The sequence below is a fragment of the Antechinus flavipes genome, chromosome 4 (assembly GCF_016432865.1).
Source record: "Antechinus flavipes isolate AdamAnt ecotype Samford, QLD, Australia chromosome 4, AdamAnt_v2, whole genome shotgun sequence".
In the NCBI taxonomy this organism is placed as follows: Eukaryota; Metazoa; Chordata; class Mammalia; order Dasyuromorphia; family Dasyuridae; genus Antechinus; species Antechinus flavipes.
The window spans coordinates 478,536,613-478,553,382 of record NC_067401.1 but is presented as its reverse complement, the minus strand read 5'-3'; the positions used below and the strand labels follow the sequence as shown (position 1 = coordinate 478,553,382).

General features: G+C 59.0%; 1 protein-coding gene across 1 annotated transcript; it reads right to left on the bottom strand.

Annotated features, from left to right (window-relative positions):
• Nucleotides 1-6,734: 6,734 nt before the first annotated feature.
• ATPAF1 (ATP synthase mitochondrial F1 complex assembly factor 1) lies at nt 6,735-16,713 on the bottom strand. Its single transcript, XM_051999790.1, has 9 exons — nt 16,328-16,713; nt 14,974-15,082; nt 14,496-14,543; nt 13,620-13,682; nt 12,083-12,133; nt 11,360-11,407; nt 10,397-10,492; nt 9,853-9,960; nt 6,735-7,975 (listed from the first exon to the last, which is right to left on the bottom strand). Exons 1-9 carry the CDS (start codon nt 16,666-16,668, stop codon nt 7,781-7,783), a joined length of 1,059 nt encoding a protein of 352 aa, XP_051855750.1. The 5' UTR covers nt 16,669-16,713; the 3' UTR covers nt 6,735-7,780.
• Nucleotides 16,714-16,770: the final 57 nt, after the last annotated feature.

Genomic DNA, 16,770 nt, shown 5'->3' with positions numbered 1-16,770 from the left:
TTTACAACTATTGTATCATTTGATCCATCATTTTTACCACAAAATTTAAAAAATAATAAAAATAGGAATACAAGAAAAAATATCCAGCAAAACAAGGTAATACATTGAAAAAAAAGCTGATAATCTGCTCCCCGTTCCTCAGCCCTGGACCGGTCGTTCGAGGAGTGAGGGGAGCTGGTTTTTCTCGTCTCTCTTCTTTGGGCTCAAACTTGTCCTTGGTAATTTCCCAGCATCGCTTCGGGATTGTTTCAGGCTTATTGTTCTTTTCATTTCCATGGCTGCCACTGTGGATGTGTTTTCTTGGTTCCAATTCATAAATTCTTTTGTGCTGTTCTTGCGGAAAAGATGGAAAGGGGCGGGCCAGACAATAGGACAATGAAGTGCACTCGGAAGTGGTTGAATGAGGAGACCAAAAGAGCCATTGTTAATAGTTCCATGTGAGCGCGGAAGGAGGTCCGAAGTACAGTATCCCAGAGATCTGTGGCTGGCCCTAATCATAATAATGACATTTACATAAAACTTTAACGGTTGTAGAGTCATTTATATTTTCCTCAGTTGATCTCCAAAACAATCCTGGGAAATAGGGGCTATTATGTTCCCATGTTACAGATGGGGAAACTGAGGTGGGTGGAGGGTAAGTGACTAATAATTAAGACACTTCTGAGGCTCCTTGTGAGCATCTTAGTGACTGACTCTAGGGCCAGGGCTCCGTGCACTCTGGCGCCACCTGGTGGCCACCTGTCAAACCCTTCAGGTTGACCATTTTTGTCCAGCATGGGAGTAAAGACAGATGCTCCATCTGTCCTATTTGTGGATGGCCCAAAGCCGGAAGGGACGGCCGACACAGCGCATGACACGAGCGGGGTCCCAGAAGAGATCTTGATGGAGCTAGAGCCTCAGAAGGGGAACTTTAGGAAGGAGCACTTGTCTCATAGAGGGGTTCAGATATGGACTTTACAAGATTCTACAGGAGTTTTCTGAAAATGTCTGGGGTTTTAATGGACGAGCTCAACCAAGAGTCATCAGCGCTACTGCCAGCTTGGGCTCCATCTGGGCTTTGCTGTCATCGGACCTCATCTGGACTATTCAGTTCATCTTTGGACCATATGGTTTATTTTATTTTTTCCGAGGCAATTGGGGTTAAGTGACTTGCCCAGGGTCACAGAACCAGGAAGTGTTAAGTGTCTGAAGCCAGATTTGAACTTGGGTCCTCCTGACTTCAGGGCTGGGGCTCTATCCACTGCGCCACCCAGCTGCCCTTCACAATCAATTATTATTATCATTTTATTTTATTTCACTTTTTGCTATTTTTTTATCATAGCTTTTTATTTACAAGTTATATGTATGGGTAATTTTACAGCATTGACAATCGCCAAACCTTTTGTTCCAATTTTCTCCTTCCCCCCATCCCTTCCCCCCGATGGCAGGTTGACCAATACATGTTTAATGTGTTAAAACATATTATTATCATTTTAGCGTAGTGCCTGGCACATAGTATGCTTTAGCATGTTGCTGGCGCACAGTAGGTGCTTGTTGATTTGACTCGCTCTGAATTCCTAGGGATGAGCACAGCCAGTTGGGGCTATTTGGACGTGCCATTTTCTCCCTGAGTTGCTATCCTTTCAGCGACCCCCATCTTCTTTGTCTCACTTAGCCCCTTCCCTTCCCGAACTCCACATCCTCTTCCCGTATTCACCTACTCAAAAGAGCCACGTCCCTGGATCTTTCTGCTCGGATAACTTTGGTCTTCTGGATAGTGGCGCTTCTGAGAGAGTAAGGGAAGAAAGGCAGAGCTGACTCCTTGAGAAAACGAGACTTGAGGAAAGTCTTCCTCCCTCAGGCGTCCCAGCAGCCCCAAGAGTAACAAGGACCCGTGGCTCCCGACCTGGCAGTCAGCTCGCCACAATGAGCCAAAGCATAGGAACCTTCTCATCTAAGGAGTGTTTTTCCATAGAGAGGGAGGGCAGCTTTATGAGGGAGGGGCGTTGCCTGGGGCGTCCACATGGATTCACAGATAAGGCTCCTGGAGAGACATGGAGGATATCTCTGGATCCCTGGCCATCCCTTTCCAAGGGAAGCGGTGATTCTTATGGGAAAGGAGCAGGAGAAGGGCCGTGAAACTGGTTCCTGGAGAAGAGATACCCGACTAAAACTATGGCCCTTCTAGAAATAATTTCCCCCGCTCTTAGATGAGGGTGCCTTCCTGACGGCTATCACTACACGAGCAGCAAGATGCAGTGGGTGCTGGAGGGCTAGGAAGCCCTGAGTTCAAATCCAGCCACGGACACAAGTTGCGAGTCAATGGGCAAGTCATTTCTGTCTGAGTTTTTTAAAACTGTAAAATGAAACGGCTACAGCATTTCTCTTAGGATTGCTGTGAGGGGCAAATGATACTGCGTTTGTTAGGTGCTCAGCAGTGTCTGGCCCATAACAGGCACTTAAGAGCTGCTCGATCGCTTCCTTCTCAAGAGGAAGGGCTCCCTCGAACTTAGAGCTAAACATCTGACCCCTTCTCACCAAAAAATGCTCGTTACCCAAAGACCATTACAAACCATGACTTTTGTGTAAAATTTCCTGCCTCTTCCATTCAGTCCCCAGTTTCTTAGCATCCCCTGTGTGTAGGGCCAGTGTTTAATGCTGGGGGTAGAAAAATGAGTAAGCGATTGCCCTTACCCTGATGGAAACCATAGTCATAATGTCCGGGATATCCTAGTTGGAAATGACCTTGCCTAGTGACTTATAAGGCCCAGGGAGGGGAAGTGGCTTAGCCCCTCTCACTCAGGTCCTAGGGAGAAACTTCGGGATGGGTACACGCAGTGCTCGGGGAACTAACTCTGGCTTCATCTTACTCTAACGGGCTTGGAAGCAGACACAGGACAGCTTTAATGTAAAGACCTTCCCGGGAGCCTCTGGAAATTCAAGCTCTTTGGGAGTTTGGAGGGAGAATGCTCACTTCCAGCCACGGACGTGGGGGAGATCTTAGGGAGGAGTGGGCAGTGGAGCCTGGAGGCTCGGGCTCGGAAAGTAACTCCAGCAGGAGCAGGTTGATTAGCGAGCAAGATGACCTTGACCGTGTTGTTTTCTCGGTGGCTGCCCCGGAGCCGGGACTCTCGGACAGCTGGCTGCCGGGTTCTAAAATGAGGATGTGGGCAGCGGTGGAAAAGTCACAATCCATCAATCCCATCCCCAATGGGGTGTGAGTCTCTTTGCTAAGATCTATGGCTGTGTCTGCCATCTCCAGCCCTCGCTGGACTTCTCATACATCATCTGCCTTTGCTCACTCACCCATGAGCTCAGGACGTGTCTTCAAGGAGCCCGGGCGGAGGGGACCCCCCTCCCCTCCAGGACAAAGGCTCCCTGCACATGCGGCCTGCTCCTGACTTTTCACCCTGATGTCACAGGACTGGGATGTCGATCCCTGGGAAAGTCCTTGGCTTGGGGACCAAGATCATTCCATCAGAGGATCCACCATCAGTGGTCACCTCACTTAGGAAACAGGGGCCTCAGAGAGAGGGGGAGTGACTGGCACGTGACTTGTCATTTAAACCCAGTCCCTACCCCGTCATTCTTTTCTCCTCATCTCTACAATGAACAAAGTGTATTTTCTCGAATATGCAGCAAAACAATGTATAATGGCCGACCACATTACAGCGTGTGAATGTAACAGAGAACTATTGTATCGTAAGAAATAAGGAAATCTATTTTTGTTTGTTTTTGTTGAGTGATTTCTAGAGGGTTACACAGCAAGTATCTGAGGTCAAATTTGAACTCAGATCCTCCTGCCCCCCACTACCAATGCTCCAACCACTGCACCACCTAGCTGTCCCCTTGGGGAAAGGATTTTAGAGAAATCTGGGGAGACTTTGTGGGAACTGAGGCAGGAAGTGAACAGAACCAGAACAACTGATTTATTGATAGAAAGATGGAGTAACATGCAGAGGGGGACATATATTGTGGATATGACCTAGATGGGAATTTGTTTTGCTTGTCTATGCTTATTTGGTACAGGGTTCTTTTGGAGGGGTGTGGCAGGGGACATTGGGAAGGAGATAGAAACATGTTTGATAATTGAAGAAATTAGATTGAATTTTTAAAAATTAATTGAACATTAAACATGTTTATATTTCCTTTCAAGCCTTTTCCCATTCTTTTCTGTTCTTTTTAATGTTGTTTTGATTTTTTTTTAATTTCTATTTTTTTTAAAACTATGACTCATTCTGTCCTCTAACCCCCCAAATAAAGTTGAAAAGGCAGGTGGGAAGGTGCCTACTTGGGGCTATGTTAGAGAAAGCCTAGAGAGCGAGGAGCGGAATCCAGAGGAATACATGACCAACTGGGGCATTTTCCTTAAAATAAGAGCAGGGGATTGTAGGGGAGGGGAGTGAACTTCTGATGTTGTCTCACGGTGGTTGCTCTTTCCACTTTGCATCAGTTCAGCTAAGTCTTCTTGTTTCTTTGTGTTCACCATATGCAGAAGAAGATTCCACTTCATTAAATTCCCCGACTGAGGGGCACCATTTTTTGGGCATACCATCAAAAGCGCTGCGATAAATGGTGTATAGGGAGACTTTGTTTTTGTCAATAGTCTCCTTAGAGTAATTGGTGGAATTTATGAATCAAAGTGAGGATGTTTTAATGACTTTATTTGCATAATTCCAAATAAGTCTCCAGAGTGGTTATGTCAATTCAGTTCTACCCACAATGCATTAGTGTGCTTTTTCCTCAAATACCATTCCCATCTTTTGTAGCTTTCTCTAAGATGCAGGATTGGATTTAAAAAAAAAATTCTCTTAATAACATGGAGGATCATTTTATAGGTTGTAATCTTCTTTGGATAATTATCTGTTCTTTGATTACTTATCCAGTAGGAAATGGCGTTTGGATTTGTTGTCGTCCGTGTATCATGGAAAGCAAACTTTTGTCACAAATATCTGACATGAAGATTTTTTCTTCCCTTGAACTATTTTTCATTTTCCAGCTTTGTTGCTTGCTGTTAGGAAAGAAGTGTGATTCTAAAGTAAAAGACACCGATAAAATTAAAATTAAATTAAAACAAGTTACCGGAAAATGCTAGGGTCCAGCAGCTGGATTGTGCCTTACGTTTCGCGTGGCTCGTAGCCAAGAACGGAGCGCGTGGGTTTTCACAGCTGCCACGGACAAGAGTTCCAGCAGGCCCTGGCCGGACTTTGAGAAGCAGTGCGTTGTCTGGGGAGAGGGAAGGAGTGAGTCGGGAATACTGGAGTTCAGTTTGGCCCTGACATTTAGCTGTGTGACCCTGGGCCAGCTATGGAACCATTTACCTCAGTTTCCTCATCTGGAAAATTGTGGTGATGGCAGTGACCTCCCAGGATTGTCATAGGATGAAATGCATGTAAAAAGCCTTGCAAAAAAAAAAAAAAAAAAGCCTTGCAAACTTTAAAGTATTATATAAATGTCAAGCGTTACAGCGCTCAGCACGCGGGCTCTCCTTGGGGAGTTTGCGATAGGCTCCATCCAAGGTCAGTCTACCAAAAGTGGAAATTAAGGGCGACGGGTTCCATGCTGGCCTGGTCCATCTGCACAAGGGCAGGAGGGCTGGCTTCTGGTCCGGCCTGCTCCTGACCCAAGCAGTGACCTCGACAGCCACCCCTCCCTTCTCCAGGCTGCCGCCCGGGCCACTCAGAGCCGTGGGAGTGGGAGCTAGGCTCCGGACAGGAACGCTTGTCAGGGGCAGCTGCTCCTCCTCCCCCACCTGAGAAGTGTCCCGGGACGGGGAGCAGCCATTGTAGTGTGAGACCACTGTCTTAGCCCGTGGTCAGGAACATCTTTGGGCCACTCCAGCCCCTCACACATACTTCCGTGACGGCCCAAAGTCCGTTCTGCTATTAGGGATTTCTCGGCCCTTCTTCCCCCACCTCCCGCCCGTGGGGCTCCCGGGGCCACTTTCCCTCACCCGTCCCCTAACCCTCGGGCGGCTCACTGCCCGGAGCTCGGCAGGGCTGCCTTTGGCTTGCATTTCCTCATCTCTATAAGGCTCCGGCCCCTTCCCTTGGGCTGTTGTGAGGATTGCGGGAGAACCCTGGCCCTGGCCATTCCAGGGCCCTTTAAGAGATTCGGTGCCACCGGCCCAGGCCTCCTGCCAGCTTGTTCCTCCCCCTCCGGGTGCCCGAGCTCCGGAGAGGGCGATCCCTGCCAAGCGGAAGAGCCCCGGAGGTACCAGCCCAGCCCGAGGACATCCCTGGGCGCTGCTGCCAACGGCGGTCACCCTCCCCTGGAGATCACCCCGACTGCTGGGGAGCCTTTCCTCCTCCACTGAGGACTAAGCCGGGGGCAGCCCTCGCCAGCAAGACATCCCAGTCCCGGCTCCTCAGAGGCTTCCTAGCTGCAGCCTGGGCAAGTCCCTCGTGGGCCTGTTCTCTGAGCCTAGACCTCTGGGGGTCGCACCTCGTTTCTCAGCGAGTGCTAATGCTCTAGTGACTAAATAACCAGAGTGTGCTCGGTGCCCCAGGACCCTGGGACCCGGTCCCCATTCCTGCTGGGGCCTCTCAGACCCTCGGCTCCCAGAGCTTCCCCAAGCTCAGCGCGCTCAGTCCCTCTGACCCTGACAAGGCTCCCCGTGCCCTGGCTATCCCGGCTGCCCTTCAAGCGCAGCGGGGACGGGTCCCCCACTTTCAAGGCCCCCTCTTGCTCTGGTGACGTCCCGGACCCTACAGCCGGCGGTCGGTGCCCCCCCAGCCGGGAGACCACAGCGGAGGTGAGACGGAGAGCCAGAAGCGCTTTTATTGCTTGACCAGGATCGTGCCCGCTGTTGTGTGCCGACCCCGACGGGCCCCGCGCTGCTGGACATCATTCTGAGAGCAGGGCCCGGCCCGCACAGCGACTCCTACAGGGCAGGGGAGCAGGAGGAGGCCGGCCGCGGTGGGGGAGGGGCACGCCCAGGGGCCGCTGCTTGCTGTCTCCACCAAGTGCCAGCCCTGGAGGTCACAAGAGGGCGCCCGGCCAAGCCCACGCAGTGCCAGCTAAGCCACGCGGACACCTGCGGACGAAAGGTGCCGGCCCGGCCTGCCACGGGGAGGGCCCCGGGCCCGGCTGCAGGGCGGCCCTCTCTCCTACGACCACCCCGGGACGCCCAGCACGGCGGGCCTGCAGAGCCCACACGCTGGCATGCGACGCGGTCCCGTTCTGGGGGAGGGATGTTAAGCCAAGGGGCCTGGGGGTCTCTGAGCCGGCTTCCCCCTGCTTCCCAAGGACACCCAGGGAGCCTGAGGCGGGCTGCAGGCCGAGCAGCAGGGGCCGACTCTGGGATCCCCTCCCCACTGGGGAGCACACCGAGGGAATTCAGCACGTCTGAGTGTGAGTGTGTGTCTGTGAGTGAGTGAGTGTGTGTGTGTGAGTGTGTCTGTGTGTGAGTGTGAGAGTGAGTGTGAGTGTGTGTGTGTGAGTGAGTGAGTGTGTGTGTGTGAGTGTCTGTGAGTGAGTGTGAGTGTGTGTGTGTCTGTGTGAGTGTGAGTGTGTGAGTGTGAGTGAGTGTGTGTGTGTGAGTGTCTGTGAGTGAGTGTGTCTGTGTGTGAGTGTCTGTGAGTGAGTGTGTGTGTGAGTGAGTGTGAGTGTCTGTGAGTGAGTGTGAGTGTGAGTGTGGAGTGTGTGAGTGAGTGTGAGTGTGTGTGTGTGAGTGAGTGTGAGTGTGTGTCTGTGAGTGAGTGTGAGTATGTGTGTGTGAGTGAGAGTGTGTGTTAGAAGCACAATGTCCTCGGGACCCTGTCCACGACTGACCACCACCCTCAGTACAATGGGCTCGGCTCTAGGCCGTGTCCGGTTCTCGGGAGGGTCTCAGCTCAGCTGCAAGCCCACTCTGCTCCAGTTCTGCGATAACAGACATGTATTTGAACTCGTTGGGTCGGAGGTTAAAGGTCTCCACGAGGCCGTAGGTCTCCTGGCGGTCAGTGGCATAGAAGAGCTGCACCTGGTTGGCGATGCACTGAGCTTCAGGGATTTTCTGAAAGGGAAGGACACGGGGTGAAGGCCTCCCCCTCCTCGGGGGCCCTCTGGGGATGGGCTGCCCCGTCCTGGGAGGGCCCCCAGGAGGGCAAAGAGGGCCTGGCATGGGGAGGGCCTGAGAGGAGTCCGCTCCTACCCCGGCACTGCACGACAGAGACCAAGTGCCCGGCGAGAGGAGGGGAAGCGATCCCGGCAGGCGGCCTAGAGGAGGTGACGGCGGCTGCTCGAGGCCCGACTCCCAGAGAAGCCCCTCCTCCCCCGCCCCACCCCCACGCCAGCCCACAGGCCCGTGCTCCCAGTGTGAACCATGAGCTCATCCTGGGGCACCGCGCCCTCCCACTGGCTTTAAAAGCTCGTCTCAGGGATGTGGTGGAGCAAGCGGCAGGTCTGGAGCCGGAGGTCCCGGCTTCAAGTTCCGCCTGTGAGCTGCCTGTGTGATTTTGGGCAAGTCTGACATGTCCGCGATCCTTCTGCGCTGCGTGTGGAGTGGCCCCCCCCCCGCCCCCCCCCCCCCCCCCCCCCCCCCCGCCCCTGCGCCGGGCGCTCTCAGGGCAGAACCCGCCCCCTCCCATGCTAGCCAACCCCCCTGGGGCCCGAGGGGCAACCCTTGGGTAGGAGGCTCCATGTCCCCATGGGCCCCCCCAATGTGCCCCCAATAAAGGCCCAGCGCCGCATAGTGGGGACGGATGGGAAGCGCGACCACTTCCTGGCCGTGAGGCAAAGGAACAACAACACTACAAGTGCCCACAGTGTTGGAAGTGCCCGGAGGGGCAGCGAGGCCGCACGGGGGCGGGGCTCAGACCCGGCCCCAGACACTCGGCAGTCCCCTCACCCTGACTGACTCCAAGGAAAACAGTTTAGAAAAGTGCGCGAATGCTAACATCTCCCAGCTCCAAATACACTCCCGCCGGATGACTCGCATGTGGAACTACACACGCTCCGTCAACTGTCCGTGAAACAGCCTTGCTCTGCTGGTCAGCGGCTGGGCTCCGTGTCTCAGGTGGCTTTGGGAAACCTCCCCTGCAGTGGGTCCACCAGCCATGGCCTCCGCCCTCCCCCAGTGACCCCCGTGGCCTCCGCCCTCCCCCAGTGACCCCCCCCCTCCCCCCGCCAGCGGCCTCCGCCCTCCCCCAGTGACCCCCCTCCCCCCGCCAGCAGCCTCCGCCCTCCCCCAGTGACCCCCGTGGCCTCCGCCCTCCCCCAGTGACCCCCCTCCCCCCGCCAGCGGCCTCTGCCCTCCCCCAGTGACCCCCCTCCCCCCGCCAGCGCCTCCGCCCTCCCCCAGTGACCCCCCTCCCCCCGCCAGCAGCCTCCGCCCTCCCCCAGTGACCCCCCTCCCCCCGCCAGCGGCCTCCGCCCTCCCCCAGTGACCCCCCTCCCCCCGCCAGCGGCCTCCGCCCTCCCCCAGTGACCCCCCTCCCCCCGCCAGCGCCTCCGCCCTCCCCCAGTGACCCCCCCCCCCCACGCCTCCGCCCTCCCACTGCTGGTTCGGGTTCCATCTTCCCGCCTCTATTTCTCCTGCTTCCTCTGTTTCTCCCACCGTGCCCATCCCCGCCTAGGGTTGCCGAGGAAATTTCACTTTCTGACCAGACTAAGAGCATCAGTCCCTTGGTTCTAGCATCCCGAGCCGCTGCGCGGTGTGGCTCCTCCCGTTCACAATCAGCAGCAGCTGCCCCAGGACCCTCAGCACGTCCAATGGCTCCACAGCAAATCGTCCCATCTCCCCTTTGTTTTAACAAATGGAAACCGGGACCTCGAGGGGGAGGAGCCAGGCCGGCCCGGGTGGGAGTCACGGGCCGGCGGGGGTCGCAGGGCCCTACGGGGAACCGCAGCCCCGGCACTCAGTCAAGGCGGGCCGGCCCAGCTGCTGCTTACCAGGAACGTGGAGTCCATTTCTGCCGTCATCAGCACGATGCCCTTCTCCTCCTTGAGCTCAGGGAAGTGGTATAAGACGAGCTGGCTCGACGCCGCCTCCCCCCGAGTCTGCAAAGAGAACGGCACCGTCCAGGCCCGGCGCGGGACGCCCCCAAATGCCGCCTGACCCACGGGAACGCGCCCACCCCGTCCAAGACCCTGAACGGCCCCTGGTGCGCCTGCTCCGAGCCGGGGCACAGCCACGTGCGCCCGAGTGGGAGCGCGGGAAGCGCTTGTGCTGAGGAGCCATAAACAGGCAACTCAGACCCGAGGTCGCCGACGCCCAGCCCCTCACAAGTGCTCTCTGTCCAAGCACGTGAGCATCCAGAGGCAGAGGGTCAGGGAGGACCCCTGGAGGAGGCGGACATTTCAGAGACTCCCTCTCTGGGGCCTCCCTGCCTGTTTCTGGGAAGAGCCCCGCCTCCGGGGGCAGACACCCCGGCCACTGACCGCCCCCTGAAGCCCCGCCCCCGTGGCCGGGAGCCCCGCCCTGGGCCTCACCTACCTGGATGTTTATCAGGGCAGTGAAGTGGAGCTCGGGCCCTGACCACTGTCCCACAAAGAACTCGTAACCTTCCCTCCTGGGCAGCGCACACAGGAACTGCAGGAGGGAGCACAGGGGCTGAGCGGGGCCTCCCCCGAGAAGGGACCACCCGCGCAGACCGCTAAGGGCCTCCCTCTCACCCTGGCCTCGGGAATGGGGTCGGGCTATGGTGACTGTTGCCAGGAGCGCGCCGGGAGGGCGGGATGTGGGCCAGGCCGCGGCCCGTCTCCCCCCCCCGGGCTCCGTCCCGGCCCCTTCTCTCCCCCTGCTCTCTCACTGGGGGAGCCGCCAGAATTCTCAGAGCACTCTCTCCTGCCCAGCCTCCCTGCTGCGCCCCCCCCCCGTGGTTCATCCCTGCAGCCTTGGGGGGCCTGCTCAGTCCTCCCCGGCTCTAGGCCCCCTCCCACTCGGTTGTGGAAATGACCTTCCTGGGGCCCGGGTCCGACCGTGGCCTCCCTCTGCGGGGGCTGCTGTGTCCTCAGCGGGCGCCCCCTCCCGGGCCTGGGAGCCGCTTCGCGTCCCGGCCTTTCCCTCCTAGCGCCCCCTAGTGCCGGTGCCTCCTCCTGCAGGGAATTCTTCTGGTCCCCAGCTCGGGGGCACACGGGGCTCTGCTTTCTTGCCCAATGAATGGGAGCCCCTGGGGGACAGGGACCGACTCCTGCCTTCCTTTCGTCCCTGGCACCCCACAGTGCCCGCCCGTGCCAGGTGCCGGGTATTTGCCGACTGACCCCGGGGGCAGACCCGGGTCTGCGGGTCTCCGAGCTGGCTCTCTGGGCTCTTGGGGGCCAAGGAAAGGGTCCCTGCCTTGGGGAAAGGCTTTGCCCCTTTTGGGGGACTCGGCCCCGCCCCCTCCCGCGGTGCACTGCGACTCGTCCCTCTGGCCGCCCCCGCGCCCCGCCCCCCCAGGCAGAGAGCCGCGCTTACAGACGGACACTTCTGGGCCCGGCTCCAGATCAAGTCGAACTTCTCCGCCTGCAGGTGGGAAACAAGAAAACACTGACCGTCCAAGGGAAAACCGCCCTTCTCCCCTGAAGTCGCCCCCTGTGACCCGCATCATCCCCAGGAAGCGGCTCCCAAGTGCCAGAGGAGCCAGGACAGACCAGGGCACCCAGAGCCTCCAGCCCCGCCAGCATCCACCGCCAGGGGCCTCCTCCAAGTGAGACCCCCTCCCCCGGGGGCGAGGCTGCCGGCCCTCCAACACCAGGAGACGGAGCCCACCCCCCCTCCGTTCTTGGGAAGCCCAGACCCTTACACGCTGCCCCCAGGCACCTCTCCGAGCCCCACCTGGGAACGCCTCCCTCGGCATCAAAGGAGGTTCCCCCAACGTTCCGGCCGGGCCAGTCCCTGGGCTCCCCCTCCCAGCAGTCACTGGGCCTGAAGCCCCTTTACCTCCCCCAGCATCGCGAGAGCCCAAGGCCTCCCAGCTCCCGTTAGAGAACAAACCGAGGGGACGCTCTGGGAAGCCGTGGCGGCCTCGGCCCGGGACCCGGCACACGGAGGTCTCGGGATGGGGGAAGGGGAAGGGCACAAGGGCGAAGGGGTGCTCAGCTGGGCAGGAGCGGGAAGCCCCCCAGGGATGGGGTCCGGGCGCGGGAGCTCAGGGCCAGACATCCCACTGCCCCTCCTTCCTCCTCCCGAACTACTTACTGGGATAACGGCATAGACGGTGTCTTTTGTAGAGAAATACTGCTGCCAAATCTGGGGAGGGATGAGAAGGACCAGGGGGAGTCACGGGGGCCCCGGGGGGAGTCCTCGCCAGCCCCGAGTCAGACTCGCCACCAGTGCTCCCGGGGCAGCACAATTACATCTCATGATGAGCAAAGCCCTTGGGCCCGGGGGAGGAAGGGACGGCAAGCCCAAGCAGGGCCTCGCTCCATGGGGCAGAGGCTCACCAGGGCACCCAGAGCTCTAGAACCCCGCTCCCAAGAATGGCACAACAGCAGCTGGGGAGGGTCACTGGGCCCCCAGGGCAGAGGCTCCTCTCAAAAGGGCAAAGGTCTGGGGGTGAACAGGGCTCTCTCCGTGACGGGAACCGTCCAGGCCCCGGCTTGGTCTCCCCTCCTGCGCCAGCGCCTCCTGACTGGCCTCTGGACCGCGAGACTCTCCGTTTTTTATTTGTTAAATCTTTCCCGAGCAAGTCTAACAAAAGGAAGCGTGTTACCACGGAGCCTCCTAAGTCTCCTGCACCTGCAGGATCCTCGTTACAGCTTCGTGACCCCCATTTCTGGGGCCCAGCTTCACTGCACACGGAGCACGAATGTGGCAGCAGCGGCCGCTGAGGCCGAGCTGGAGGCCAGACTGGGGGGGCTCCAAATGCCAGAACAAAGACTCTGGACATTACTACTAGTATTCCTCCTCCTGGTACTGCTCTTCCTCCTAGCACTCCTCCTCCTCCACCTGGTGCTCCTCCTCCTCCTAGCACTCCTCCTCCTCCACCTGGTGCTCCTCCTCCCCCTAGCACTCCTCCTCCTCCACCTGGTGCTCCTCCTCCTCCTGGCACTCCTCCTCCTCCACCTGGGGCTCCTCCTCCTCCTAGTATTCCTCCTCCTCCACCTGGTGCTCCTCCTCCTCCTGGTACTGCTCCTCCTCCTCCTAGCACTCCTCCTCCTCCTCCTGGTACTGCTCCTCCTCCTCCTGGCACTCCTCCTCCTCCACCTGGTGCTCCTCCTCCTAGCTAGCCTTTGTACAACATTTTAAAGCGAGCAAATGCTTTGCGGACATCCTCGCTGGCCCTCCTGAGGCCGGCAGGCAGGAGTTTGTGTTACTGAGGCAGAGGGACGTGACCTGCCCGGGTGACGCAGCCAGTCAGTGTCTGAGGGGCAGCTGAGCCCAGGCCCGGGGGTCCCCCCCCCCAGTTCCACAGTGCTCCAGGGAAGTCATTCCGATTCCCAATAAGCTGAGCAGTGTACCCGGAGCAGGCCTGGGACAGGCTGGGAGCGGGGCTTCCGCAAGGTTGCCTGGGCCTGCAGCTAGAACGTGGCGGGCCGGGGGTGGGCAGAGATCCTGCCCTGAAGCTGCTGGAAGGGACAAGAAACCCCAAAGACAGGCTGCGTCGGGGCAGACATCGCAGGACCAGGGACCCCCCCAGTGGTGACCAATCAGGGACCCCTCCCCCCCAGCAACACCTGGAGCCCTTCCTGCTGGGCCTGTGGCGCCCCCCGCGGGGGGAGGGGAGATGCGCTACCTGCCGGATTTCTTCTCCAGTTTTATCTTTCACCATCTCGAGGTTGAAGAATGAGCTGAGCGTCTGAAATGGGAAACGAGGGCGGTCAAGAGGAAGGACCCCCTCCCCGCCCCCCCCCCCCCCCCCGCCGCCAGCTCCGGGCCCTGGGAGGGGAGGAAGGGCCGGCGTGGGCTCCTTTCCCGAAGCCGTCCCCGAGGGGAAGCGAAGCTCAGGGAAGGCCCCGGCCCGGGTGACCAGGAGGGCTGGGGGGCTCCTACCGGGCCTGTCACCAAGGCCTCGGGGCTCAGCCCTGGGGTGGGGCTGGGGGTGAGGGGCCAAGCAGGGCCGGACAAAGTCTGGGCTCGCAGCCAGGGACCCACAGACCCGCGGCGCTGGGGGGGCATCGAGGCCAGGAGTCTGGACCCCTCTGGGGACGCCCCCGGAGCCCCTCTGACAGACGCGTAAACAAACCAGAGGAAGCAAATGCCAAATATTGGTCAGAATGAAGCGACAGCAGAGGCTCGCAGACGCCCTGAGGTTCGCCCACATGAACCCCAGGCTCACGGCCCTTCATCGTTTTATAGACAAGGAAGCTTGAGGTACCGGGGGCCTCTGGCCTCCATTTCCTCAGGAAGGAACTTGGGCTGCTCTTCGTTTTCCCCTTCTGGCCCCCGGTTTCTGGGAGTAGCCAAGTGACCCCAGCCCTCTGGACCCTCAGGTTCTGCTCTCCCCTCCCTCCAGGACCAACGGGAGCTGCTCTGGGATGCGGAGGGTCGGGGAGGCGTCTGAGTGACAGGCTGTGCGTGCGGTGGGGGGAGGGGAGGGGACCCACCGAGACGGGGACGGGCCCTCTGGGTGGGGAAGGAGGCGCCCCCCGATCCCGGGCCCCAGACCTACCTTGTCTTTAGTGAATCCTCTCTTTGAAGACTGCTTCCCCAGGGCTTCCTACGGAAAGAAATCAGTCATTTGGTCTCGGCTTTACCGGAAGGCAAGGAGCGGTCAGGGAGTTCCCCGTGACCAAGCAGACTCGCCGCGTCTCCATCCACCCGAGCCCTTCCCTGATCCCTTGGTAAGGCCCTGCTCGGGGCCTGGGGACCCCCAGAACCCCGAGCCCACTCTGCTCTGGCCCCCCCAGCTGGCGAACCAGAACTTCAGGGAGGGGAGGGGGTGGTGAGGGGATGAGAGGCAGGGATGTCGGGGGTCCTGGGTACTGGCAAAGAAGCCTGCAGGGAGACAAGGGAGCTCCGATCTCTGCCGAGGGAGGAGTCCAAAAGGTGGTGCAGCCTGGCCTGGCAAGGGCCTCCTCACCCCGGCAGAGGCCCCACCCCCAGGCCGTGGCCAGCCCTGCCACAGCAGCCCCCCACAGCTCGCTTGCCTTCTGCTCCACACACTTGATAAAGTCGGCTTGCTTGGAGTGTCCCACGGGCTGCTTGCGCAGCTCGTGCCGCTTCTCCAGGCGGGACTCGAAGGCCGCGGGGTCGGACCTGTGGGAGGGGAGGGAGGGCCGGGTTGCCTGTTTTGCCCCCTGTGAGGTCCGGCAAGGGGCGGGGAGAAAAGGCCTCCAATTGCAGCTCAGAATCCTAATCCTGCCTCAGCGGCTTCCCAGCTGTGACCTTGTGCCTCAGTTTCCCCAACTGTAAAAGGGGGGTTATTGCAGCAGGCCCTCACAGGCTGGTCTGGAGGATATTTGTAGGGCAGCCCCTGTTCGTTCCTTCCCAGGGCAGGAAGTTCGGGGCTCTGGGGCAATCTCCCTGTAGGGGCCAAACACTGGGCTCTGTGACCAGGCCAGGCGAGAATGGGCCTGTCCATGGGAGCCACCAGGGCCCGATGACTGAAAAACAGAAACTCCTGTGTCATGTGCCCGGGCCTCTGAGACAAAGGAGGGGTTGGTCTCCAACCTCAGCCAGCCAGCACTTATTAATCACCTACTATATACTTGGCATCATCAGGCTACAGGGTCATTGGATTCTGACCCAAGTCAGTCAGCCAGCATTGATTAGTCACCTACTAGATACCTGACACTGTAAAGTTATAGGGACACTGGATTCTGATCAGCATTTATTAATCAAATTCTACATATCTGGCATCATAGTGTTACAGGGACGCAGAATTCTGACCCAAGGAGCCAGCCAGCATTTATTAATCACCTACTATGTACCTGGCATTGTGAGGCTACAGGGCGTTGAATTCTGAGCCCAGGGTTGGGGAGGCTCAGTGATGGAATCCTAATCCGGCCTCAGCCGGTTAAAGAGGATCGGAGGTCTGGATCGGGGGCCATCCAACCTCACTTTACAGACGGGCAAGCTAGCCAAGCACTTTTCCTCCCTGGCTGGAGACACAGGAAGTGAACGCGGGGAGATTGGAGGGCGAAGCCCAATAACAGCCTGGGGACATGGGGATCGGGAGCCAATGCCGCTGTAATTCTAATCCCACACGGGAAAACGGACTCTCAGCGGCGGGTCGGGATTCGAACACCCCACTCTAGGTTCCCACTGCGCAGGCGCAGGATCTAATTCTGGTATCCCCGCCTCCTCTACTCCAGCCTCCCGGTGCTGCGCAGTTTTTGAGACCTTTGCTCAATGTCAGCTTCCTAGCCCTGCGACTGCCCCTCGGCACCTGCGCAGTCAGTGGGAGACGCCTTTCCGTTCCCGCCCCTTGGCACCCGCGCAATGATCTCTATTAGCGGGAGAAGCTCCGCCTCCTCCTTGCCCCACCCCGTCCTTCCGCACCTGCGCAGTTGCTGGATCTTGTCCCGGTACTTGTCATAGTAGGGGTTAGTCTCGAGCTCGGCCTCGCCGCTCCCGGCGCCCCGGCGCACGGAGAAAAGCCGCAGCTGCTCGGTCCCCACAAGGCCTAGGCCGAGGCCCGGACTCAGAGCGCGACTGCGCACGGCGCACAGGCCCCGGTAGAGGCCGGCCACCTGCAGCACGGCTGGGCCCGCGCCTCCCGCTGCCATGGCAGCCATGGCCGCCGCCATAGTTTTTTCCTCCTCGTCCTCCACCTGTGCGCCCGCCCCCACAGTTGCTTCCGCCGCCGCCGCTTCCGCCGCAGCCGTCGCGCGCCCCTCCATCCCCCTCCCCTGGAGCCGCTGCTTCCGCCCCGCCCCCGCGTCCAAGGTTCCGCCGCAGCAACGTTCCTGCCTAACGGGCGGGGCCTCTTCTGCGCAGCCTCG

Excerpts from the sequence above, each read along its gene's own strand:
- ATPAF1 (XM_051999790.1), bottom strand. The coding sequence starts at position 16,668 with ATGGAGGGGCGCGCGACGGCTGCGGCGGAAGCGGCGGCGGCGGAAGCA. Across the intron at positions 14,544-14,973 it reads TCAAGTGTGTGGAGCAGAAG|GAAGCCCTGGGGAAGCAGTC; the intron begins GCAAGCGAGCTG and ends TTCTTTCCGTAG. Across the intron at positions 10,493-11,359 it reads GGGCCCAGAAGTGTCCGTCT|TTCCTGTGTGCGCTGCCCAG; the intron begins GTAAGCGCGGCT and ends TCCCTCCTGCAG.